The sequence below is a fragment of the Paramormyrops kingsleyae genome, chromosome 17 (genome assembly GCF_048594095.1).
Source record: "Paramormyrops kingsleyae isolate MSU_618 chromosome 17, PKINGS_0.4, whole genome shotgun sequence".
Taxonomy (NCBI): Eukaryota; Metazoa; Chordata; class Actinopteri; order Osteoglossiformes; family Mormyridae; genus Paramormyrops; species Paramormyrops kingsleyae.
The window spans coordinates 1,556,230-1,580,519 of NC_132813.1; the positions used below are offsets into that span (position 1 = coordinate 1,556,230).

General features: G+C 48.9%; 2 protein-coding genes across 7 annotated transcripts in view; both read right to left on the bottom strand.

Annotated features, from left to right (window-relative positions):
• Positions 1 to 6,523, bottom strand: part of LOC111833859 (arf-GAP with Rho-GAP domain, ANK repeat and PH domain-containing protein 1) — a 40,815-nt gene extending 34,292 nt beyond the window's left edge. For 4 of the 5 annotated variants that reach the window (XM_023792528.2, XM_023792529.2, XM_023792530.2 and 1 more), the window contains exon 1: positions 6,475 to 6,523. In XM_023792528.2, coding sequence (XP_023648296.1) covers positions 6,475 to 6,508 — 34 coding nt within the window. In that variant the 5' untranslated portion in view covers positions 6,509 to 6,523. Of the gene's footprint in view, positions 1 to 6,282; positions 6,428 to 6,474 lie in introns of those variants that run through there. The other variant, XM_023792532.2, reaches the window with a different exon arrangement.
• A 3,808-nt stretch (positions 6,524 to 10,331) lies between these two features.
• stard10 (StAR related lipid transfer domain containing 10) lies at positions 10,332 to 23,627 on the bottom strand. 2 transcript variants are annotated; one of them, XM_072701467.1, is made up of 7 exons: positions 23,262 to 23,627; positions 22,890 to 23,154; positions 14,572 to 14,719; positions 14,386 to 14,489; positions 13,363 to 13,480; positions 12,931 to 12,983; positions 10,332 to 11,071 (listed from the first exon to the last, which is right to left on the bottom strand). In XM_072701467.1, the coding sequence occupies exons 2-7, from the start codon at positions 23,046 to 23,048 to the stop codon at positions 10,844 to 10,846; spliced, it is 810 nt and encodes a 269-aa protein (XP_072557568.1). In that variant the 5' UTR covers positions 23,049 to 23,154; positions 23,262 to 23,627; the 3' UTR covers positions 10,332 to 10,843. The 2 variants fall into 2 exon arrangements, with proteins under 2 accessions (XP_072557568.1, XP_072557569.1); XM_072701468.1 differs by having other exon boundaries at positions 22,890 to 23,627.
• Between the last annotated feature and the right edge of the window lie 663 nt (positions 23,628 to 24,290).

Here is a 24,290-nt window from a genome sequence, read left to right on the forward strand (position 1 = left end):
CTCCAAACCCTACCATAATCATTCCTCTGTGCTGCTGTGGACAATGAGCCATTCTGCAGCACACAAAAATGAGGCCAACAATAAACAAAGGTGCCCCCCCCGCCCCCCGGCACCTCAGCACCAGCCTAGCAACACATTTAGACAGCTCCATCTACCCCCGCTTATCCCTAAGTCCCCCCCACTCCACTGCTCCTCTCAGGCAGGAAGGCTCTCTAAATTATTTAAATAAAAAACGGGGGGAGAAAAAACAAAACAGTACACAAGGACCACTCAGCCCCCCCCCCCCCCCCCCCTGTGTTTACAGACCGTCAGCAATCGCCCCCCATTCCGGTGCATTGAGGAGCCACGTCTGGTACATCTTTTATTTTTCACCACACCCTGCAGCGAGATCACGAGGGGAGGGGAAGCGGGGAAGGTGTGTGTGCGCGTGTGCGGGTCACATATACATTTGGTCCCCACAATGTTATTTTGAAATTGAGGGGACCTTTTTTTCAGTCCACACAAGGGGAAATTCAATTTTATCAAAATTTATGACTCCAATCAAAAAACTAAAAATGCCCGGTGCGTTTTAGTCAACTTCATCCTGTTGGTTCTCAGCCGACGACTCTCAGAGGGTGTTTTGTTTGTGTTTTGTTTGGTTATTTATGGTTAAGGTTAGGGCTGGGTGGGGGTTAGGGGCGTCATTGTGGGGATTAGGGTTTTGGCCATAGAAATGAATGCACGGTCCCCACAAAGATATGAATACAGGTTTCTGTGTGTGTGTGTGTGTGTGTGTGTGTGAGTGTGTGAGTGCGCACGCGTGCGTATCACCTTGTCATCCTATGTGTGGTTTCAGTTCCAAAATTTTCTGGAATTGGACACTGACAAATTAAACAAAGCTGCTAACTTCGCTGGAGTGGGTTTGGGGGTGGGGGTGGGGAGGGGTGAGGCTGGGGGTGGGGAGGGGTGAGGCTGGGGGTGGGTGGGGCCACAAGGATCACACTGATGAGGTCATTTATGTGAACCAAAGCTCATGCTGTCTTATCTGCATGCAGAAAATCGAGATTCTGCACTCCTGCACAGGAAGAGCGAGCCCGCAGGAGGGGCTGCTCCGCTGGAGGGGCTGCTCCGCTGGAGGGGCTGCTCCGCTGGCACCCCCCAGCAGGGCGCTGGCTCACATGCCCTCCATCCGTCAGCTGGCTCACATGCTGACGTTGGCACAGGCTGAATCTCAGCCTGAGAAACACTGATGAGCTGCCAGGAGCGAGTGTGACCTGAGCACCAAGACCCCGTTTTACCTGCCATTGTGGCCTCTATTTACTCTACATCAGGGGTCACCAACATGGTGCCCACGGGCACCAGGACGCCCCCAAGGACCACATGAGTCGCCCGCAGACCTGTTCTAAAAATAGCACGACTCACCAGTGAGCAGCGTCTAACATTTAATTTTATCCTGTTGCTATTCTTCTTTGATCACATTTGCATTTATATAGATTTGAAAATGATAATATCTAAAAGAAATATTTAAAGCAAGTTTATTATACATGAAGTTTGGCTCAGGACCTCTGGAGTAGCTCTCAGTTTCAAAAAGGTAGGCGACACCTGCTCTAAAGGATCATCACACCGTTAGCCGGCAGGAAACCCCAGGCCGTAAATTGCTGCCGTGATGCAAGCTTGAAGCTACAAGGGGGCAGGGCCTGACGCACGCAGCTGAGATGGACATGGCCTACCCCTGTCACACAGGCCTCTCTGCCGGCATCTCTGCGGGCAACCCTGCCATAAAACCCCCATCCGCTCTTAAACCACCACAGTTAATGTGACACAAGCACATCTATAAAAGTCGCATTTCACCAGAAGGCCACTGCAGAACGTGGTCTGTGAATATCTGAAAACGAGCTGGTGGGATGAGGAGATAGACGGGCACAGGAGCCCACAGCGTTTTGGTCTGGGATGGTTAATACCAACCCCATGCTGCACCCACAAGCAACAACGAATGTGAGGACCAGGTCAGCTGGAAATGGGCAGGTGGTGATTTCATCACAGGACAGTGAGGGGGACGGGGGGAGGGGGGGCATCCACCCACGGAGGGAATTTCCAGCTCTCTCAGTGAGTAGAATCAAGCTCAGCTGTACTCAGGACTCAGGGTGACGACTCACAAGAATTTCCCTCCTGAGATCAATAAAGTTTCTTTTATCTTATATAACACTTATATAACAAATTTCTAAAGGGGCCACACACAGTGCCCAGGAATGTCAAGGATTACATCCAATCAGCCAGAACAACCAGCCGATCAGCCATGTATCAGTTAGATGTTTAATCTGGGACTTGTGTAGCTGTACAGTTAATTCCCTTAAAATAAATGCTAAATAACAAACATAAAATAAAACTTCAAACAGCAGAAGGTACAGCCCTCAAACACACCTGCAACTAGAAGTGTTTCAGTTATACAGCCCAGGGACCATTAAAGTCGTTCAAACAAATGAATGAATGAACAAAAGAAGACAAGGAGGGCAGCCTGGGAGGAGAAGCTCACCATGGTGTAGCTGCTCCACGTGGACATGGACATCGAGGCGGGGAGACAGACCTTCTCAAAGAGAAGTGAAATCTGGGAGGCCCCTGTGGCTCATTGGTCAGCAGCGACATTTCAGAAGGGCCGGGTTTCATGTCACGGGGAGCGTTTGTGCATCTGCACACGTGAGTGTGTGAGCACTGCCAGAGATAAGCTCAGTGCTGTTGCTTCGGAACCCTCGACCAATCAGGTCTGCGCATTTTACCAGCAATAAACCGTAACCGCAGCCGTTTCTCGAAAAATCACACCTTGAGCCAATTTTCACTGTCTGCCGGGCAGCGTCTTCACTGGGGGGGCAGGGAAATGACAAAATACAACAAAATCTAGCACCAGTACAGTAATAGAAAAACAAGAGATGGACTGGGGCTGACTGACAATTTGTTTGTTCAATAAGGTAAAACTTCATCCAAAAATGGTCGTATCTGTGAGATGGAATTTAAATAATCCAAATTAAGGCATTTGAACTTCTAGTATGTTCCAGGAGTAGCGCGGCCTGGTATCCGTGCCACATACCCGTCTCACACTTCCCCAACATCTCCGCAGCAGGAATTGGACGATTCACATGCAAAACATTTCAGCTATTTGCTGGCTCATTTACAACAAGGAGGGTTACAGAGACTCTCTGCATGCTCCTTCCACTGAAGGCTGGAGGGAAGTTAGAGGAAACTGTGACTCGCTTGACCAGACTCAGAACAGGTACCTCCATCCACACGGCTGCATGACTCACATTCTAACCCACCAGAGCCTTTGCCTCGTCATCCAACCTCAGTAAGCTGAGCTAAATGCAGAACTGCATTGCGTTAAAAACAGTGTCACTACATGTTTTTCTTGCGTGTTTCCTCAAAGATGGAGCAGGCTAGCCAACTTCACCAGGTCTGCAGAGTCTCTCATGCCCTTCAAGAAACATCTTAAGGCCCATCTCTCCTCTGAGAAGACCCCACCCACCCTTATCTCTCCACTAATCCTTCACTGCTCTCCAGCTCCATTGGCGGTTTTACTTGGCACTACAAGATCTCGTAATTCGCACCTAGGCTGCATCCCTACTAGATCCTCCTGGTGTTGTACTTGTACAGCTCTTGGTACTATAACTATCTTGCACTTGTTATGTCACAAGCTCACTCTAGCTGCACTTGTGCCTAGTTGGCTTCTTGTCAGCTGTGTACATGTGATGTGCTGTTTCTCTCACTTGGATAAAGGCATCTGCTGAATAAATGTATTCTGGCAAGCTTTTTAAATTCCACTGAAAATTGCACTTTACAGTATATTGCAAATAAACACACACACACACAGACCTGAACTCATATCTTTGTGGGGACCATCCATTCATTTATATGGGCATAACCCTAATTACAACAATGACGACCTTAACCCCTACCCAGCCCTAACCTTAACCATAAGTAACCAAAAAAAAATACAAATCATGTGGCATATTTAGTTTTTTGTTTGCAGTCACAGATTTTTGTACAATTTAATTTCCCCTTGTGGAGACCAAAAAAAAAAAATAGTCCCCACAACATCAAAATAAATCAAAAATATATATATATTTTTTTATCACATTGTGGGGACACTTGGTCCCTACGAAGTAATGCCTATCTGACAGATGTATGCACATGTACGTATGCCAGTTTTGTGTTTCTTAAGCCCACTCGGACCTCCATCCAGAGGGCTTGCAAGACCTACTACTACTAAAATATCAAACCTCTAGAAAAGTCCTTTCTGTACCAAGCTGCTATCTTCTCCATGTGCCATGAGCTCTAAATGACAGACATGCCTCATCCGGAGAGCGAATATCCCATCTAGATTTATCAAAAATCACTCTGCGAGGGGGATAGCATGGGAAACACCGCCGGACGTCTGTATGCAATTTGAAGTGTTTTCTGAACGTTTAAGCCAGTTACTTCATCACCAGTTGCTCCATCTTTCTTGCAGGTTATTCAACCAATTGCAAACCAAGGCCACACGTCACAATGGCTGTGACTAACCAAGTCCTTCCAGGCAGTGACATTTATTGCTGTCCCCCTGCTGTCACTGAAGCCTGACAGTGTTCAGAGGGCCAACCCCCCATGCAGCCTGTGGGCCTTTTGGGAACCAGCAAGCAAAGTTGCTGCATACTTATCGAAACCTGGGCTTCTGGGAAGGACACCTTCCGGAAAAGGAGGAAAGAGGGACGCAGTGAATCTCTGAAATAACTACTCAGAATATTAACAAAGTGACTGTACCCGAATTTGAAAAACGCCCGGCCCGATATAGCGCACGGCCCTTTAAAACCCCACGCGAAAATGCAGAAGACAGGGGAACGTGAAGGATATAAAAACAAGGTGATGTAAAATGAAAGCACTGAGTATGGTGTAAGGAACCGGTAAAGCATCATTTTCAGCTGACACCGTACACTCTTTCACGCATGCATTCGCGCGTGAACTACTATGCTCCGAATTTACTATTTTAAAAATGGGAAACCGAGTCACCGATCACGGTGCAGGAGCGATTATCCGCTTCCCGGCAGGCAGCAGGGGGTCCACTGGGGATTGCAGTGGCACGGGGAGCCCCCCCAAAGGAAGCCGACCGCCTTCACTCTGATTTCCACTGTGGCATCTGCGCTACGAGTTGAAGTGCCCCGGTACTTCCTCCCACACTACCACTCAAGATTAGATCGGTTTTAAAAAAAGCATTAAATAGAAAACTCAAAACAGGAAGCCCACATTCAGAAATACACTTAATATGTATGTTTCAGTATATCTCACGCCAAACAGAACCAGTTAATGCACCTGTAAAAACTTAAAAACAAGTATCACCATTGTATGGTCACGGAACCAAAATAAATATTCTATATTCTCTCTCAGATAATAGGCACCATTATATGGAAGCATCACCGAACTAAACTCCTGACGGTGTAAAAGAAATCCCCCCCCCACCAAAAAAAAAAAAAAAAAAAGTAGCCTATACTATATACAAATGTTTCAGACTGCAGGTGGAACATGTTTTGTTAATTATGTAAATTATGCAATATCATTACTGTCGTTTTAAGTCACCATAGCTATAAATTTACTGCCAGAGAACGTGAAAGAGAACAAAGTGCAGTGGCCGAAGCGTGAAAAGCAGGCGATGAGACGTGCCAGTACGTAAGAAATGTTCCCGATATTCTGAAGAGAGGTACCGGTACTACTGGTATTTGTCTCACTTTTATGTCGCTTTGGACCTTTAAAGGCATCTGCTAAATCAATGTAAACTACGGAAAAAATTTGGAAAGCTTTTCGCTTTTGAATTTTTCGCTGAAAACTTTACAGTGCATATATATGTAGTCGGGTCATATTTGTGTGTATATATATGTATGGGTACCAGTGAGTACCGCCCCACTATAAGCACTGATTAAGCGAAAATACTAATTATTCGTATGGCAGGTAGGGCCATCAACAAGCGTGGACTTAAAAATAGAATGTCACACTTATTTACATTGCTGATGCCCCCAGACTGTTTAAATCAGATAAACCCAAAATAAAACGCAGCGGTCACACAGCCACACACAAACACATATAAGAAAGCACACACATTCCTGCAATTCTTTAGGTCAAATCCATTAGAGCTGGGAAAAACATCTACAGCATCACACCGATAAGATTTAAGTTCTCTCAGAAAAAGAAAAGATATTTTTGGCTATACATAAAAGCGGCGTCATTTTTGCACATTTTTTTCAATACTTTAATTAAAGTGCCACCGGTGCAGAAAGCGGACAGTACCGTGTTTGCTGTACGTTTCCTCGACCTGGTTCGCGTTACTCGCCCAGAGTTGCAGTCTTTCTTACGTTACTTCAGCGATATGATTTACATTCAACAGCCCCCTCCAAAAAAGAAAAGAAAAAAAAGAAAGCTTCCGCGGAGGTCACGTGGCTGGACGGGATTAACACATTTGTTAAGTTTTAAAGCCCCCACCTCGCGCCTCCAGCCGCGGCACCGCGGCGTCCATGCAGCTGCTGCTACGAAAAGCTTGTTTCGCGAACAGGTTACAGACTGTCGTGAGCCTGCAGATGTGATATATGCTAAATTGCTGGAATTTCTTTGTATGGTCTTTTTAATGCACTCGCCGCAGGGAGGCGACAAAGGACCGGCGAACGGCGCCTTCCTGTTCCCTGCCGATCACACCCATGGCCGAGTGAATCCAGTCTCGCGAAAAATAAACAATTTTTACAGAAAAACCGTGTTCATGGAAGACACGATATATCATAGCAATTGTTATCGCTTCTCTTTGGTTTCTCTATGTAGTACATTCAAGTTCCTGTTTAGTTTTTTGTTTTTGTATTTTTTTTAACCGGTCTTCATTTGATGCTACCTCTTCGGTAATTCGGGGATACTTTGCGACACTTTGCTACGTGGGAGACGCGCTCCCTTATCCCGAAATACATGGCTGACAGTTTCGGTTCGATTCTCAGCTCTGCACACTCATTTACATGTACGTAAGAGTTCTGTTACTTTGTAAATAGTTCGTAGGATTTACAAAATGTCCCAACGCTTTTGATGTAGCTAACTTTAGGTTCATACTGGAATAATATAGATTTGCCTAAGATAATGCGCAGCGTTTACATGATACAAATATAGATATAAACCACCACTTCGGCCGTGCTCTCCCTGCATGTTCGTATAAAAACAACAGTTCTTTCAGAATTTTTGCAAATAAATCTTTGGTCTTTAACTGTCGGAAATGAATCTCACACGGTGGTGCATTGGTGAGACCATGCAAATGAATGGGTCCGTCTATGCGCTGCTGACATGAGCTTTTGGGAAACGCATCCCGGACCGGGAGCAAAAAAAGCTCCTTAGACTGTATAGTAAAAAGAGCCCAGGAATAAGGAAGGGGTCGCGAAAGCTTCAGGCTCACGTCGTCTAGCTTTATACTCCCCTGCTTAGCAGACCCTCTTATCCGATGGATAGGATGAACCTGTTTTGTACCCCCCGGCATTCTGGTAATTTAGGCAGGATTACCTGTGTTTATGTCAAACTGGGTAGCGTATTGTTCTGTGTGTAAATGTGTTCCTTTTTGATGTTAGTTCGGCTGCGATGTGTTGGCGCCCCATCCTGGGCTGTTCCCTGCCTTGCACCCGTAACCTCCGGCATAGGCTTCGGAGCCCCCGCGGCCCTGAGCAGATAAAGCAGTTACAGAAAATGGATGATGGATGCCTGTTTGGTGGTCGTGTCGCTCTGGACAGCAGTCCTATGTTGTAGGAAGACCAAAGCACCCCACGAACTTTATACGGCTTAGTGCATGTAAATCCCGGAGGACCCTTACAGCACACGTACCGAACGATGGGTTTGGGGCAAGTGGCCTGTAGCTCGTCGACCGCCATGCAGCTACTATTAGCCTGCAGGGAGCTTATATAGTCCGCTTAACACTTACAAAAACACATCCGATTTCTAGTATTTTGCATGTGCAAGTGCCCTTGATTTAGTCTCGAACTATTAGTGAACTATGAGCAACTCTGTGTAAAAACCGCTGGAGACAACTGGTCTAATATGTGTACATGCTAATTTTTACAGTAAGGTCCCAGTAGGCTAATGGTCCCCACAGATTTTGCCGCAGAGTGATCGTGGTTTCGCCGAATCCCCTGCCTGAGGGAAATCCGCCTCGCCTGTTCCTTTGCGCCTTTCTCGTTTTCCTAGAAGCTATACGGGCTTCACTCTTTAATGTGTGCATTTTTTTAATCTTTACTGGTAACACCCACCTTCCAAGTACGCCCTACTATAACCACATCTCGAATGCGCAGATGTGGAACGCAGGGATTTCCTGCTGCGCAGGTGACGTGACGCTGCAGAAGCCCCTGCACCTCTTCCTCCCTCGTTGCCCTTTTCTTCGCGATATCGCATCGGAAAGAATTTACTCTCCCTTCACCTTCAATAATCAACGATAAACCGCCCATTGGAAAAAGGTGGTTGCTTTGGCAACACTGAGCTGCAGTAAGAAAGCGGAAGATGAGGATTACGTTTACGTCACCATATAAATATTAATGGAAGAATGTACAAAGAGACGTATTTCTTTAAAACCCAATTAAAATAAGCCCCGTGCTTTTATTATTCTCTTTAAAAATGGAAATAAACATTAATTCGCAATGGGGTTATTGTTGTGAAGGATTCACAACTGCAGCACTAATAAATGGTGGCAGGCCGCACCTTCACCAGTATATTACTGTCACGCCCCGCTCCGTCCGCTCCTGATGTGTGCCACGCCCACCTCGTTACCTCGTGTTCAGCCCTATTGTGATCACCTGTGTCCTATTAAGTCTAGCTTGTCTTTTGTATTTAGTCCTCGTCTGAGTCAGTCTTCCCCAGACTTGTCATTGTATTGTCCGTCGATGTCCGTGTCTTGTGCATTAAACCCAGCTTTACCTGAAGTCCTGGCTTGCTCGCCTGCTTCCCTACTCGCTCACCCGCGAACCGTGACAATTACAGGAAGAAACCCATCATCTCCGGATAATCAACTAATGAAATGGTTCCATTTGTCTGTAACATAAATCAGCCTAAGTTACATCCCAAAATGAATATAACCAGTTGAAGTTATGTTGACCAGTCAGGGTGGCTGCAGAAGTACACAGCGCAAAACCCACCCGAGGAGTCGCCAGTGCAGAGAAATTATTTTAGTAGATGATGAACCTGCTGGTCACTGGCTTTATACCCACTATAACCCTTCTGGAAAGGTCACAGGTGAAGGACGGCACTCAGGTGAAGGCAATGTCAGAACTTCAGGTTCTCAGGAAACATGAGCCACTACCTTCTGGGAGGCAGAGCCGTGACACACGGCCCGGGTGACCATTCTGAGGTTTGAGATCATTAGACAAGATGATACCGGAAGCTGCATCAGTTTCAGGTGGTGAGCATACACAAACAAGTGTGAGAAGCCCTGCTCCTATTATGGGGGGGGGGAGGATGTCCATATTCACTTATTGTGGCAACAGAAATCGTTTGACCTTAAGCCAATTGCACTGCATTAACTGGTATCCTAGCAAACTTTAGGCCTGACCTTGAAAACTTAACTGCAGTAGCTAATATATGTAGCAGTCGTAGTGTCATAATTTTTAGCACTTTTGACACGGCCATGTGTCTCACTGGAAACTGTTTCATACAGCATTAATAAATAGTACAATGTAACGCATGCAAGATCACCACTTCCTTCCCATGATGCACCAGAAATAGGGGGTGAATGTGATCGGCTCACTGCATAGGGTCAGTCTTTCAGGAGCCACGGCAATGGTCAGAAGCGGGGCGTTAAGAGAAGCACTTTCACTCAAACCACCATCCCTGTTCACAGTAAAATTGACAGGGTTGTTATGGGGAATTTAAAAAAAAAAAAGACGATCGATAAGAAATCCTAACCCCCTCAAAACACACAGGAAGAGGCGCCTGTGAGCTGTGCACACTTTCACACTGGCCAGCGCTCACGAGTGTGAACCAGCAGCTGGTACTTCACATGCTCTCAGCATAGTAGTTAAATGGGCTGGTACTGTTTGAACTGACAAGGCCTCTGAGCAACGAAAAAGGACGGAAACGGCCGTCTCAGTGCTGAGAAACCCAGAGCTCAGGGTGTGAAGTCAAACCAGTGTGAAGTCCGTTTGGTTAGAGAGAGAGAGAGAGAGAGAGAGAGAGAGAGAGAGAGAGAGAGAGAGAGAGAGAGAGAGAGAGAGAGAGAGAGAGAGAGAGAGAGAGAGAGAGAGAGAGAGAGAGAGAGAGAGAGAGAGAGAGAGAGAGAGAGAGAGAGAGAGAGAGAGAGAGAGAGAGAGAGAGAGAGAGAGAGAAAGACCATCTCAAAACCTTCAAGATACTCTGTATTTTCACTTGTTTTTAAACATACGTTCACACAACAAACACTCCCAAAAATCAGAACATTAAGCCTGGTGAACAGGGAGGGGGCATGATATGAGCTTGGGCCACTGGGGGGCTATATTTCCAGGGAGAGTCACAGCAGACAAACACACTGGCCATTGCTCTTCAAACAGAGACTGAGTTTATGTGCTGATCAGCCAGGAGAAGTCAGAGGACTCCAGGGCGGCCAATGGTGGTTATTTGGCTGTGTGGATTAGGAGTCCCTTCCAAATCCTGTGATGTAATCACGTATGAAGGACGGCTACACGCCTGCAGCACGTCTAGTGTCACGTGTGTCTGAGGGTCCAGTTTTGAGGTTTGACTGTTGCAGAGGAAGGGGGGGGGACGACAAAAAGATCTGCAGAGGCTGCGCAAACATCTGCTGCATCTGTGAACGTGCGTGGACAGGAAGGCTGCCTGTGTGTGTGGTTAGTCTGTGTGTGTGTGTGTCCCCTCAGTTGGCCCCCTCCTCATCGCTACCCTCCCCCCGCTCATCCTTCGCCTCGCTCAGGCTGCTCTCATCGATGTTCTCCAGGGACTCCGCATGCTGGACGCTCAGCTCCGACATGGGGATGCTGGCCAGCTGGTTCTGCTCAGGGTACAGCCACGGCTTGTACCCAGGGCTGTGCCTCTGCTTCCACTCTGGATACTTCAGACAGGCCTTGTTTATCTTCTTCATGGCCTGTGGAGGGAACACGAGACCCGTCCATCAAACATGATCTGGTTTCGGAAAACGCTCAGACACCAGCGGCGATCCTCCCCAGGGTCACAGCTTTTAGCACCATTATTTTGGTTTTACTGCTTCAATTCTGAACCACCCGCCCCCTCCCCCATCCCCCATCCCCCTCCCACTGCTGCTGGGTACAACCAAAGGGATGTTAGCCTATTTCATTGACAAGGTCAGGATGAGAATTTGATCGGCACAGCCTGGGATCGTCAGTCCCCGCAGTCGTGCTTGATTTTGAAGAAGTCAGAGCCAGTCTCTTGCAGTTCTAGGTGTCACCACATGGTGGTGCTCTCCATCAATGCTAATTATGTCGAAGGAAGCTTTTGGCTTGTGGGCTGCTAACCAAGAGAACTACGCGAGACCAAATGCAGATCCCTTGACACATGCACCCTCCCCTGTCTTCCTGCTTCCACCACAAGCCACCATCTTCAGTTTAGCTTCACCAGCTTCTAACAGCCGGAGCTCGACGAGGTCACATAGCTGGTGTTTCACCATCATTTGTGGCAGAAATGAGAGGCATCCCTACGACAGCCATTTCCCCCGGAAGCTCAAACAATGAGCTATTAAATAAGCAAGGGGTTAGGCGACCAACAGCTGAATGTAAGAAACAAACCCACCCGAGATGGACCAGTGGCCTGTACTACGAAGCGGCGGACAGGTTACCCCGATAAGCCAGTAACCCCGCTTCGTAGTACAGGCCAAAGCACCCACCCAAAGTGCTGTTCAATCTGCAACCGGACCCCAGAGAGGCCATTTTAACGGCCAGGGCAGAGGGAGACTGCCAGGCTGAATCAAGCAGACGCATCAGTCCCCGAATAATGATGAGAACTTAGTTTAAGCAGCGAGCGACACACTCAGTCACCCAGGGCGTACGGCCGCACCCAGACGCATCCAACCGAGCGACACACTCACAGTCACCCAGGGCGTACGGCCGCACCCAGACGCATCCAACCGAGCGACACACTCACAGTCACCCAGGGCGTACGGCCGCACCCAGACGCATCCAACCGAGCGACACACTCACAGTCACCCAGGGCGTACGGCCGCACCCAGACGCATCCAACCGAGCGACACACTCACAGTCACCCAGGGCGTACGGCCGCACCCAGACGCATCCAACCGAGCGACACACTCACAGTCACCCAGGGCGTACGGCCGCACCCAGACGCATCCAACCGAGCGACACACTCACAGTCACCCAGGGCGTACGGCCGCACCCAGACGCATCCAACCGAGCGACACACTCACGGTCACCCAGGGCGTAGGGCCGCACCCAGACGCATCCAACCGAGCGACACACTCACAGTCACCCAGGGCGTACGGCCGCACCCAGACGCATCCAACCGAGCGACACACTCACAGTCACCCAGGGCGTACGGCCGCACCCAGAAGCATCCAACCGAGCGACACACTCACAGTCACCCAGGGCGTACGGCCGCACCCAGACTAGGGTTGCAAAATTCTAGGAATATTCTTGTTAATTCCCATACTTTCCCGTTAATTCCCATGGAAAGTTTCTAATGTGGAATATTTCCAAAATTCCCCAGCTTAACTTCCCATGGAACGGAAAGTTTCAGGAAAATTTCCAGAAATTTTCCAGCCCTTTGCAACCCTAACCCAGACACATCCAACCGAGCGACACACTCACAGTCACCCAGGGCGTACGGCCGCACCCAGAAGCATCCAACCGAGCGACACACTCACAGTCACCCAGGGCGTACGGCCGCACCCAGACGCATCCAACCGAGCGACACACTCACAGTCACCCAGGGCGTACGGCCGCACCCAGACACATCCAACACATCCTCACTTACTTTGGGTGCCAAGAACTGGGAAGACTTGTTGACGACCCACTTGGGTAAGGAACCTGAGAAGGAGGGGGGGGGGGGGGAAGAAGAGTGACCAACAGCAGGGGATGGGGGGGGGGCAGTAGTCGAGGAGGTAGGGGGGACATCCAGCCTGGGGGCCATCGTGGCAAATTTTACCAGGTGCCTCTTTTCACAACAGACGATCACATGAAATCCTCAACAAAATACAGAGAACCCTTGTGTGCCTGCCCCCTCCCCCCCCGTTGGCCCTCCCTCTGGTGAGACTCCCCCCTCCACCCCAGGGTGAAGGCCAGCCAGGTACACCCCATCCCATAATAAATCCCATAATGCATCTCAATATACAGGTGGCATGTGTCACACATCATGCTGGCACTGATGGAATGAAGCCCCTCTACCCAGAGCGGAGCTGGCCTTTACCTCGCGGGTCCACCTGCGCCAGGTAGGTCAGAGTACAGGTGTTGGGTCCGTTGCTCTGGATCAAATAGCCCGTCTGGATGGAAACGGCACGTACCATGTCTTTCTTTGGCGGGTATTTCTGGAAGGATATTAGCAGAAAAAAGGGAATTTATATTTCTTGTTCCTTGCTCTGCTATCCACTGGACAGGGCTACTTCACGGGGGGGGGGGGGGCATAACGTTGCCCCGTGCAGGTTTCAGCATTTCTAGCCCACATTCACCTGCTCTACCTTCCCTGGAACCAGCAGGGCTGAGAAACCCAACAAAAGGTGCCAGAACGCAGGCTTCCCTAAAGCTTATGGGGTTTATTACTAATGATGACTTAATTACACATCAGATGGGTCTGGGAACTGGGGCAGTGTGTTTGTGTGTATGTATGTGCGTGTGGGGTTGGAGGGGAGAAAGGAACTGACTGCACATACGCACAAGTGCATGCACGCACGCACACACACACACACACACACACACACAATCAACATACAGAAACCCCAGCAGAGACAGCAGTGAGAATCTGCTCAATTTCTTTCACACACAGCCCTTAATTAACAGTTTCTACAGGATTAAAAACAGCGTTTGATCTCTGTCAATTAAGCCAGTAACTTTCACAGACCTTAGAGATCAATGTCTTAATATAATTCTGGGGCGTAAGCAGGTTTAACATTTTAGATCCCAGAACCTCTAATTACATTCTAATGTCAACTTAACTGATGAGTTTCTGATCCTCTGGAAGACAGCAGTTACAGGTAGCAGGTAAAGGCAGCAGCACAGGAGATGCTCAGGACCGAGCCTGGAACCTTCCGTGGTGTGAGGACACGGCATTCCACTTTGGGCCTTATTCAATCTGCCTGGCACAGCACAGACTGTGGCTTAACTTAACCAATCCCTCACTCCTCAAGTAGCCCAGGGTCACAGTGGATGGGTGAGGGGTGGGGGGTCCCTAAGTCAGGGCTAAGCCGTCAAAGGAGGCGGGGGAGTGCTTACTCACCGCGTGCTTGACAGAGTAGTTCATGATGATGTAATCGCGTCCCATGGGCAACCAGGAGCGCAGGGTGATGACATCACGGTTCTTCAGCGGTTTGGGACACTTCCCTGTGCGGACGGACGACATGCGGAATGAGAAAAACAGGAGCCCCCCACCCCCCTCCAGGCCAGGAAGGACCAAGCATCTTACATGAGTAGTAGCCCACGTCTGCGTTGACCGTCAGCTTGCCGATGTCGAAGGTCTCGATCACGTTTGAGTCCCATTTGCGCCGGTACTCCGTGTCGTGCAGGACGTCGTACATGGTCTCCGTGGGGACGTCTTTGCACACCATCTGACACTGCAGAGGAAACAGGCAGACGTCACCAAGGCTGTTTCTGGAGCCGCTCCCTGAGCCGGCATGCAGTCCGCTGCTGAACTTTCCGAAGACGCGTGGTCACATGATTCAGTCGCCGATTCCCTGAACGACACAGGGGAGATTCTAAGAACTCTGGAAGAGCCTAATCAAATCACGTCCTGCCCACATGGCTCGCTCCCGCAGCACACCTCTGCCCCAGACTGACTGGCCCGGAGACCTCGCCAAGACGACCACCGCAAGGGTCCCGTTTCACACCCACAGGGGCAATATGCTCAATATTTACAAGTCTCTAGGTCAGTGTTTCCCAGTCCGGTCCTCAGGGACCCAGGCGCTCCACATTTTTGCTCCCTCCTGGCTCTGCAATAATGTGGACTGTCTGGAAGGGAGTTGGGAGGGAGCAAAAAACGTGGACCAGCTGTGGGTCCCTGAGGACAAGATTGGGAAGCACTGCTGTTGGTGGAAAAAAAGGCATGTAGAAACTGACAGGGCAGGGAGGACAACTGGCAGGAGCAAGCAGGACAGGGCAGGCAGGACAACTGGCAGGAGCAACCAGGACAGGGCAGGCAGGACAACTGGCAGGAGCAACCAGGACAGGGCAGGGAGGATAACTGGCAGGAGCAACCAGGACAGGGCAGGCAGGACAACTGGCAGGAGCAACCAGGACAGGGCAGGCAGGACAACTGGCAGGAGCAACCAGCAACAAACCCACATCCAGGGCGGCTTCCACAGCCACAGTCCGGTCACAGATTACCACCACATTCACTAGTTTTATTATGTGTTACAATAAATCTCTATGACTAACAAGACCACCAACTCCTGACACCCAGGAACTGTCTCTATGGCCAGAGGCCTGATGAATGAGGCTGTTCCCTAAGGGAGTGTGTCTCTACAATCTATTAAAGCATAATGCTTAAACTATGAATACATTTTCATCAAATCATATTCATAAGCATGACACAAACTTGATCTTTTGCTGAGCAATCCACCCACTTTGAAATATTCAATACCAAAAATCAGAAACAAATTAATCCAGTAAGTGTAGCACATTCTGTTTTTTTTTATGTATACGTTTAAGAATCTCTAAAAATGTCCCTTTAATTAGAGAAGGCAGGAAACTAAAGGGATTAATCACTCATCACAGTGAGGAAAAGGCGGCTTTTCCCTCCTGAAAAGTAGCCTAATCAAAAGCAAACAGTCAAACAAGGTCCCAAGGTTGCTCCCTGTAAAGCGCTGGTGGTCGACGGTTAGTGAGGTGGCGTGCGTGGGGGTGGGAGCCCAGGGAGTGCTCCAGTGTGCGTGGGGGTGGGAACCCAGGGAGTGCTCCAGCGTGCGTGGGGGTGGGAGCCCAGGGAGTGCTCCAGCGTGCGTGGGGGTGGGAGCCCAGGGAGTGCTCCAGCGTGCGTGGGGGTGGGAGCCCAGGGAGTGCTCCAGCGTGCGCTCATCACACAGCCGACCTCACGTAGGTAATCGGTCAAGTTCTGTGAGCGGCCGGCAGCGAGTGGAATTGTGGGTACCGACATTTCCAGATGACGCAGTGTCCATTACCCACGCAGCAGCAGCCGAGTCCAGTTAAATGTTTATTTAAACTAGACTCTCGATAAGGACCTTTTCCCGCAGCGGCCTACAGCCAACAGCCCCTCCTTCTGCAGGCAGAGGCATTTATGCTTGGAGATGCCCCCCCCCCCCCATTAGGAGGGCTACTGAAACCGGTTCTCACTGGCAGAGTGCTTTTCACTCTCCGCTGAAACAGTGCCACATGCATAAAGGCAGCCGGCGCAGGTAGAAGCTTTCTGGCCGATTGCAAAGATGTCAGAAGCCCTAAATCAGTCACGTCTAAAGACTCCGACGGCTTTTTAAAAAATGATTTGGTTATAAGCGAATAGGCAACATGACTTCATGCTCACGCTCATCTTAATTCTGATACAGGATCTTTTTGGTACGTTGAACATGTCGACCAGGTTACGTCACACGGCTAAGGGCAACGGAGCCCTGCAATCGGACCCAAAGCACTCAAAACTGAGACAGTCCCAGTTCACATCCCCGGAGGTGAGGGAGGGTGGGCATGGGGGTAATATGTCAGAGTGGGGCCTGATCCACCAGCCAGGACAACCCGCCCCACCTCATGCCAAAGAGAAGGGGCAGAACGGAGAGAGAGCAGGGCCATCATTTCAGGGGGGGACACCGGCAGATACACACGGGGAGGATCCCGCTGCCCCCCCACACGGGGAGGATTCCGCTGCCCCCCCACGCAGGAGGCCTCCTCCACAGTAACCGCGCTGCTGACAGCCTCATTGTTCGGAAACAGTTGCCAGGGAAACCGCTGCCAGCCGGTCTCCAGCATCCCAGCGCTCCCCCCCACCCCCCCGCCTTTCCCACAATTCCCCTGAGAATCACCCTTTCGCCAGCTTGCTTCTGCGGCATAGAATTTACTGGCCTTGAACACGGTGAGCACTCTGCTTTAACCCTGTGTGCTCTGCACGCCCCCCCCGTGCACCATACCCCTGCACCTCTACTGCCACTGCTGTGCACAAGGTCAGTCACGTGACCAAGAAGGTAAGGTGGTGGGGGGGGGGGGGGGGGGTTGGGGGAATCAAAGAGAAACTTATTTATTAACTTATCGGGCCTTGGTAGCTTATCTCACAGTTCCTCTTTTTCCCAAAAGCAAACAGATAAACTCTGATACCTGTTCAACCACAGAGCAAAAATCACTTAAAGAATCCCCGCCACCCCCATCCAAAGTCAACGGTGCATATTGGGAGAGGACTGCAGCACAGGGTGGGAGAGCTTCAGATTAACCCCATTAGGTCCCATTACCAACACAGCATCACATCTGCCTGAATCCTGCTCCTTCCCTGCTGAGAGCAGCTCGTCCTTCAGTCCAGACAGACGCCTGTGAGGTGCCGCCATTTCTCATTATTTCATTTCACGTTTTCATTTCCAAAGCAAAATTACAGGTCCTCCCTTTCATTTGGCTGGATGCTTTATGGGAGCAAATGAGTGCTTTTCCCCAAAGATACAGGCCAGCCCAAAGCAGACGGAACCCCGGCCAGCCCAAAGCAGACGGAACCCCGGCCAGCCCTGGTGACGACCGCAGCCCAAAGCAGCTCGCCTCAGCAGGAATGCCATTCCATGAGGGTGACCGGGGAGGCAGCTTTCTTCCAGGCTGGGCACCAAAAATAAGGAGCTAGAACCACCCCCCCGCTACTTTCCACCTACACCGTGAGGGCGGCCATGCTGGTGGGGCCCACCCTGCCGACCCAGACACTACCCAGGCTCGCATCCCAAAATGCAAATCGGGACATCTGCTGTCTAATTACACATCTACACCTGCTAGCAAAAACAAACACTGACACGCAGACACGGGAGAAACGCATCCAGAAGACAGAGAGTTGGCTCCACGGCTGCATACCCACAATGCCTTGCTCCAAGTGTTAAGCAACTCCCATATAGAACCATGTTCATATACAACCATGTTCTACAAAAGGCAGGAATCATAAAAAAGAAAAGCAGTAAAGTGGGCTACAGCACCTATAGAAATGTAATCAACTTTAATGAAACAGGATAAACCATTGCGACAACAGACAACCCTGACGGCAGAGTTCAGAGGTGCTGTGGAGCGGAGCATCATGTCTAATACACCAGCTCAAGCCTTACCAGTGGCACACTGGTCTAATGGTGACCTCCAGCTAGGGGCATAACCTGCTGTTTAAGCAGCGTCTGACGTGGGACGCAGAAGCAGACACCGCAGGCAGGAGCTGGGACACCATCAGCGTGTTCACAACCAAGGGGAAAGGCCAGAAAGTCAGTCCCTGCAGAAGGTAATCAGTCTAGGTCCGATTCATGTCAAATAGGAGAGTTCAGCGCAGTCAGTGCTCCGGGGCAGTTCCTACACGTGAACATATTCCATATTGTAAACATATTTAAATACTTGAACGTTTCAAATGAAGAAAACAGCATAAAAATATTAAAATAGAACTAGAGATATAACTGATCACAGCGTAGTGTAAGCGGGACGGAATCAACACCGATGGCCAGGAAACTGCCGCCCGGCTGACTGAACTAATCAGGATCAAACACGGAGCAGCGAAGAGAGACAGAGAGAGAGAGAGACAGAGAGAGAGAGAGACAGAGAGAGAGTGACCACGGCAGAACAAGTATGGTAAGTTCATAGAAAGGGTCATTTGTGCTACTCTCTACATTTTAGGATAGTCACTATAAAATACCACATGGAATCATGCACACTGTCCTAATAAGTATTAAACAAAAAAGCATTATGTGTTGGGAGTCAGAAAGTTGCCGGTTCAAATCCCAGAGTGATCCCACCATTGGGCCCTTAACCCCAGTCGCTCCAGGGACTGGGGGACCCTGCTTTCTCCTCTGTGCCAGTTCCATGAGGTGACCTGGGATGCTTTTCCAGCTCCTGAAGGAGGTCCCACATATATGCTGAGCTCTCATTGGCCGCTTTTCCTTCATTCTGTGGTCAAACTCATCCAAGACAATTTCTATTGTGTTTAGGTAGGGTGGTCAGGTCATGTGATGCAACACTGTCTCCTTTGTAGGCGCCTTGGCGTGTCGAGGCTTTTGATTGGTGCTGCATCCCGATGTAACATTTTCATCTGGGAAATACAAGAGCCAGCCAGGCTGATTAAGGTTTCATTGATCTGTGTCATCTGTAACCAGTCCCTCTGTGCCCACCACTACAGCAAGGTCTCTGGTTTTGCATTGTGGCTCACAGTCGAATCGAAAGGCTCGCTGTTCTTAGGAAGGCAGGACTTGCCTGCGACTCCAGCAGAAACGTACCAAACTCCTCAGGGTTTCCCAGCAGCCGCGCTTGGCGTTCAGATAATTGGCAGATTATGCTGCTTGTTAAGACGACCGTGACCTTGTGCCCCCTGACACAGCAAACAAGCAAACAAGCCGGCTACCCAGAGTCAGCCCCCCCCCACCGAACACCCCCCTTGCAGAAAGCAAGCAGCCGGAACCAGTGTATTTAACAGTATTAAAAATACATCACAGGAATAGAGCAGTCATCCCGACTATTTCCTCTGTCGTGATATTAAGTTAATTGCGGTGCAATTAAAGTGGGGGGGGGGGGCTTTTAATCCTGTCAGTCAACAAACAAGTGCATCTGAGCAAATTTAATATCACACAGGCCCAGAAATTTATCAGCATTTTACTAGCAGAATAAAATGAATGAAAATTTCACTGAACTGTTACCACACTTCCCATGCAGAGGCTGTAATACAAGTGAAGAGTAAATATTTACACTAATAACAATGTCTCATTTGTACTAAGTCCAGCTCAGTCTACCAGGGGTGGGGTGAGGTCTGGCATGGGGGGTATTTTTCTCCAAGCCCAGGTCAGGAAGCAGTGCTGAAGTTAAGTTGTGTTAAGCTATAAAAGAACACTTTACTTTTGTTACGCAGTTACGAATTCCACGGAGAGGGGACCCACCTCCCGTTTGGCGAAATGTTATGGAGGAACCCCCCCCCCCCGGTTCGACAGAATGTACTGAGAGGGTCAAAGGTGGTACTTTGCCCCAGGGCCAAGAAATTATTGATACACCCCTATTTAAGTGGAGAGAAACATACCCAGTACACAAGTGTCGAGCAGTGTCAGTGTTTGGTGGACAAACGGTGGGGGGGGGGGGGGCAATGGGGGGGGGGCATTGGCCAGCCACCAATTTCCAGCTGTTGGTCTATTGACGGTTCCCCAGCAGAAGGGTGCCACAGAGATAGCAGCTGATAAATGACTTTTCCGTGCAAGACCGCTGCTGGTAACCAGTAAGCAGACCATTATCGGTCCATAGCCGGCCTGCGGTGGTCCACTGGTAGCCATTAACGCACAAAAATATCCTTAGTGATGGTATAGGCTGCAAATTTATTCATTAATTATATAGCCCATACCGTGACAAGTAATTGTTCTGAATTGTAGGCCCATAAACTTAGTCCATCATAAAAATCATAATGAATTCAGTAGACATGTTTTCCAATTTCCCATCTTACAGGCTCTTTCTTGCCATTAATGTTAAAAAAAAACTCTAAACATTATACACTTCTGAAACCCTTAAGGCGTTTCCTATCTATATGTACAGTTAAGATATACATGCGACTTGTTGACTCAAAACCAGCGCTCTGAAACGAAAATTTTGCTGCCAAGTATTCGTTGACGACCTTTTATTTCATGACTAAATTGTAACGACGACGTGAATGAAAAAATGGTTGACAACGAAAATTACAGCAAAATCTCTGTTCGTTACGCTCCGATGAGTAAAGTCGAGGCAAAATCGCCGGCTGTTAGGGCAGACAACCTACATCACAGTAGGCATCTCAAAGTTTCCAGCATGTCTAACGCTAAATTCACTCTACGCGATTTTAACCTTATTTTTTCCGCTCGCCGACAGTTTTTGGAAATTGCAGACAAAACCCCCAGATCTGAGGCAAATCGGTGTGCGGTGCTGACAAATCGGCACGCTATGGCTGGGAACTGTTTACAATGTGACCCGACGGAGTCGCCAATGAGTCACAAAAGCCCGTCAGATATCTGGACCAGTCGGCAACTTCAAATCCTGATGGTGTGAAAGGCGCTGCGACCGGCAGTGAGTGCGGCGACGAGCCCCAGCCAATGAGAGTGACTGGCAGTGAGTGCGGCGACGAGCCCCAGCCAATGAGAGTGACTGGCAGTGAGTGCGGCGACGAGCCCCAGCCAATGAGTTTGTGCAAGGGTCAACTTGGAGTGAAGTATCTTCGTGAAACTAAACCGAGATAAGTAACCTATATCTGGTAAACAGAAGGAAAGACACACAAGATTAATGCTTAGCCCTAAATGCCAAACTAATGTCCTTTTTTGTCGTTTCACCAATTCTGCTATATTATGTACTGTTTTTGAAGGGTTATTGTACATGGTACAATGTGTGTTTGATAGGTGTTTAGAAGCCCTAATAAAAATTATTATAGTATAAAATGGCCATACAGTTAAATCTGATGGGTGTTTAATGACCTAATAACAAAATGAAACAGGGAAAAGTATGTGTTGGTGATGTATGCAGAAAAAAATACGACCTGTGAAGGAAATATGACTGTATTGTACTTGGGCATTCATTTATAAATATATGAGAGAAGTATTTTAAATCAGTAACATTCTCAGTCTAGATAACTAAGCATCATAGAATATGCTTCTCAAAGGAATTTATAGTCAGGAGAATTATCCTTCAGCAAAATCCATTTCAGTAGCCTATCATTAACCTGTCATGACCAAAATTAAACTTGAGTTCCACTGACTAAACCTTAACTACTAAGTTAAGTTACCAAGACTAAAACCAATTTTTTAAAAATGCCAAAATTAACACTGCTCAAAACCATTTTTTAATTAGATGTTTGGTACAACCATACAGTATCTTATACATGATAAACAGGGAGACAGACCCAGTCCACTTTGAAATACTTAATGCAGAAACTTCAAGAATGAACAGAAACTGTAGATGCAGCCTAACACTTAAGAGTAACTTACTTGTTACCAGAGTAAGAGTCGGCGTCAAACGTCAAATGTGGCAGCCCACATGTAGGAAGTAAAGTGTCAAGGCGGACCTCCGTTTGTTAACAGTCGCAGTCCCGGGAGCCCGAGACGCACAGCGCAGGACTGGCAGCACGAAAGCCCCGTCAGGGCGGTACGCTTCAGAAATATAGCATTTATCCGACAGTTTTTCAGGGGTTAGGTGAAATACAAACAGTAATTATAACTGTTGTAAAATATACTATACATTTCAAGTCTCTGTTGAGATGAGTTACACCCTACACACGCAAATAAAGCTGACGGGGGCCGTGACCCTGCCCGCTGGAAAGGGGGGAGCGCTTTGGTCACGCCGGGCAAACATCCTGCTCAAGGCCGGCAGGTCGCGGCACCGCCCCCGCAGCAAACGCCGCTCCTGTCAGGCACCTGTCGGGGGTCGCTCGCAGCCGGATATAGGGAGCATTTAACTGTTAAATCAACCACGTTACCGAGGCGAACTTATAACGATGCCCATGCAAGCGTTACAGTAACAATAATAACGTGTAATTAAGGCAATTAAATGCGGTGATCGATAGCTCCCACGCGCTTAGGAAAAAGCACCTCCCCCGGGAAAAGGAACAACTAACCCGTGTTCAGAGCTCACCTTTATCTTATGCAAAGACTTCTCCTCTTCCAAAATTTGGATCCACACACTTATCCCGGACTTGTTGTACGTCAGGGTCCACCCGTCCGCCGAGTTGCATTCATTTTTAAAGTTGCTGAAGGCGCGATCATCCGGTATAAGCACAGCCTCCCCGGACATCTTAAGCGGCCAGTGGAGAGAATCCCCGGGTTTCGATGGACCGAAATCTGCTGGGAAACGCTAGTGAGCGCGTAGCCGGAGCAGCTGAACCAGGCAGCCTGGGAACCTGGTTAATTCGGGAGAAAAAAGCCGCCAGTTCTCAGCGCAGAGCAGATTATCCCCAATTTCCTCCAAGAGAAAAAAAATAAAATCTAGTTACGGCGAAGCACGCACCTGCTCGGCAAATGACTGTGAACTGCGGAGGAGCGCTTTGAAAACAGGAACAAAGATGCGGATTGGGCTACCGGTCAGATCAAAACTCATCCCGAGCCAAACGACGTCGATTTCCCCGTCTTTACCCAATTTAAATGGCTCTTCCCGCTGGGGGGGGTCGTGCTTACGTAAATTAATCGAGGAAAGATGTTGTGGAAGCGCACCGGCGACTCGTCACTGAGCGCATATGCTTCTGCAGAAGACGCGCGCCTGGTCTCGCGCTCCCTTGCTAGTGTCGAGTCCTCTGCTAATGGGGGCTGGAGGCTGGGGGCAGCGGTACAGGCGCACCGGAGAGGTTTTAGATTGACGTGTGAGCTGGAACCGCCTACTAGACTACACACACACACACACACACACACAGATACACACGCACAAACACACCCCTCCTTGGAACGGGGAATCGCGCGGTGCTCCGGGTCCTAACAGCTGACGTGTACTATACATTCCTTATCTGCTTTTCAGCTGACTGGCGATATACATGTGTGTATTATTCAGTGTACAATATATACGTTAATGTGTATTGCATGTACTGGTTACTGTATTCTGTGTAAAAACTGATAATTATGGACAATATCATTTTTATGTTCTGTCATCTTTTAAAGTTTAATTGCATAATTTATAGGACTATGTATCAGAATAATGCCTCAGTGCACAATCGAACCAACGTGAGGTTCCAGTCCCATCACTGTCCTCATCGCCGATTCTCTCATCATCCCTGACACCCCCTCCCCCCCCCCCCCCAAACCCCCACTACCCACCAATCATGCTGACAATAATCATGGTGTCCCACACAACAGGCAGATGCTGTCGGGTGTGTACATATTTGCTTGCTCGACGCCTCCACCTGCCTGTGTACACAGATAGACCAGGACCTGAATTCTGTTTCTGTATGTCATTAGTACAGCTTGTGAAGGGCCTAGCATGGCAGGTGGGGGTGTGGATATTGAACCAGCAAGTCGCTGGTTTATGTCATAAACATATTACATTTTG

Coding starts and splice junctions, on each gene's coding strand:
- stard10 (XM_072701467.1), bottom strand. CDS start 23,048: ATGTCCGGGGAGGCTGTGCTTATACCGGATGATCGCGCCTTCAGCAAC. Junction 14,490..14,571: donor AGACGTGGGCTACTACTCAT/GTAAGATGCTTG, acceptor CCGTCCGCACAG/GGAAGTGTCCCAAACCGCTG. Junction 11,072..12,930: donor CCCAGTTCTTGGCACCCAAA/GTAAGTGAGGAT, acceptor TTCCCTCCACAG/GCCATGAAGAAGATAAACAA.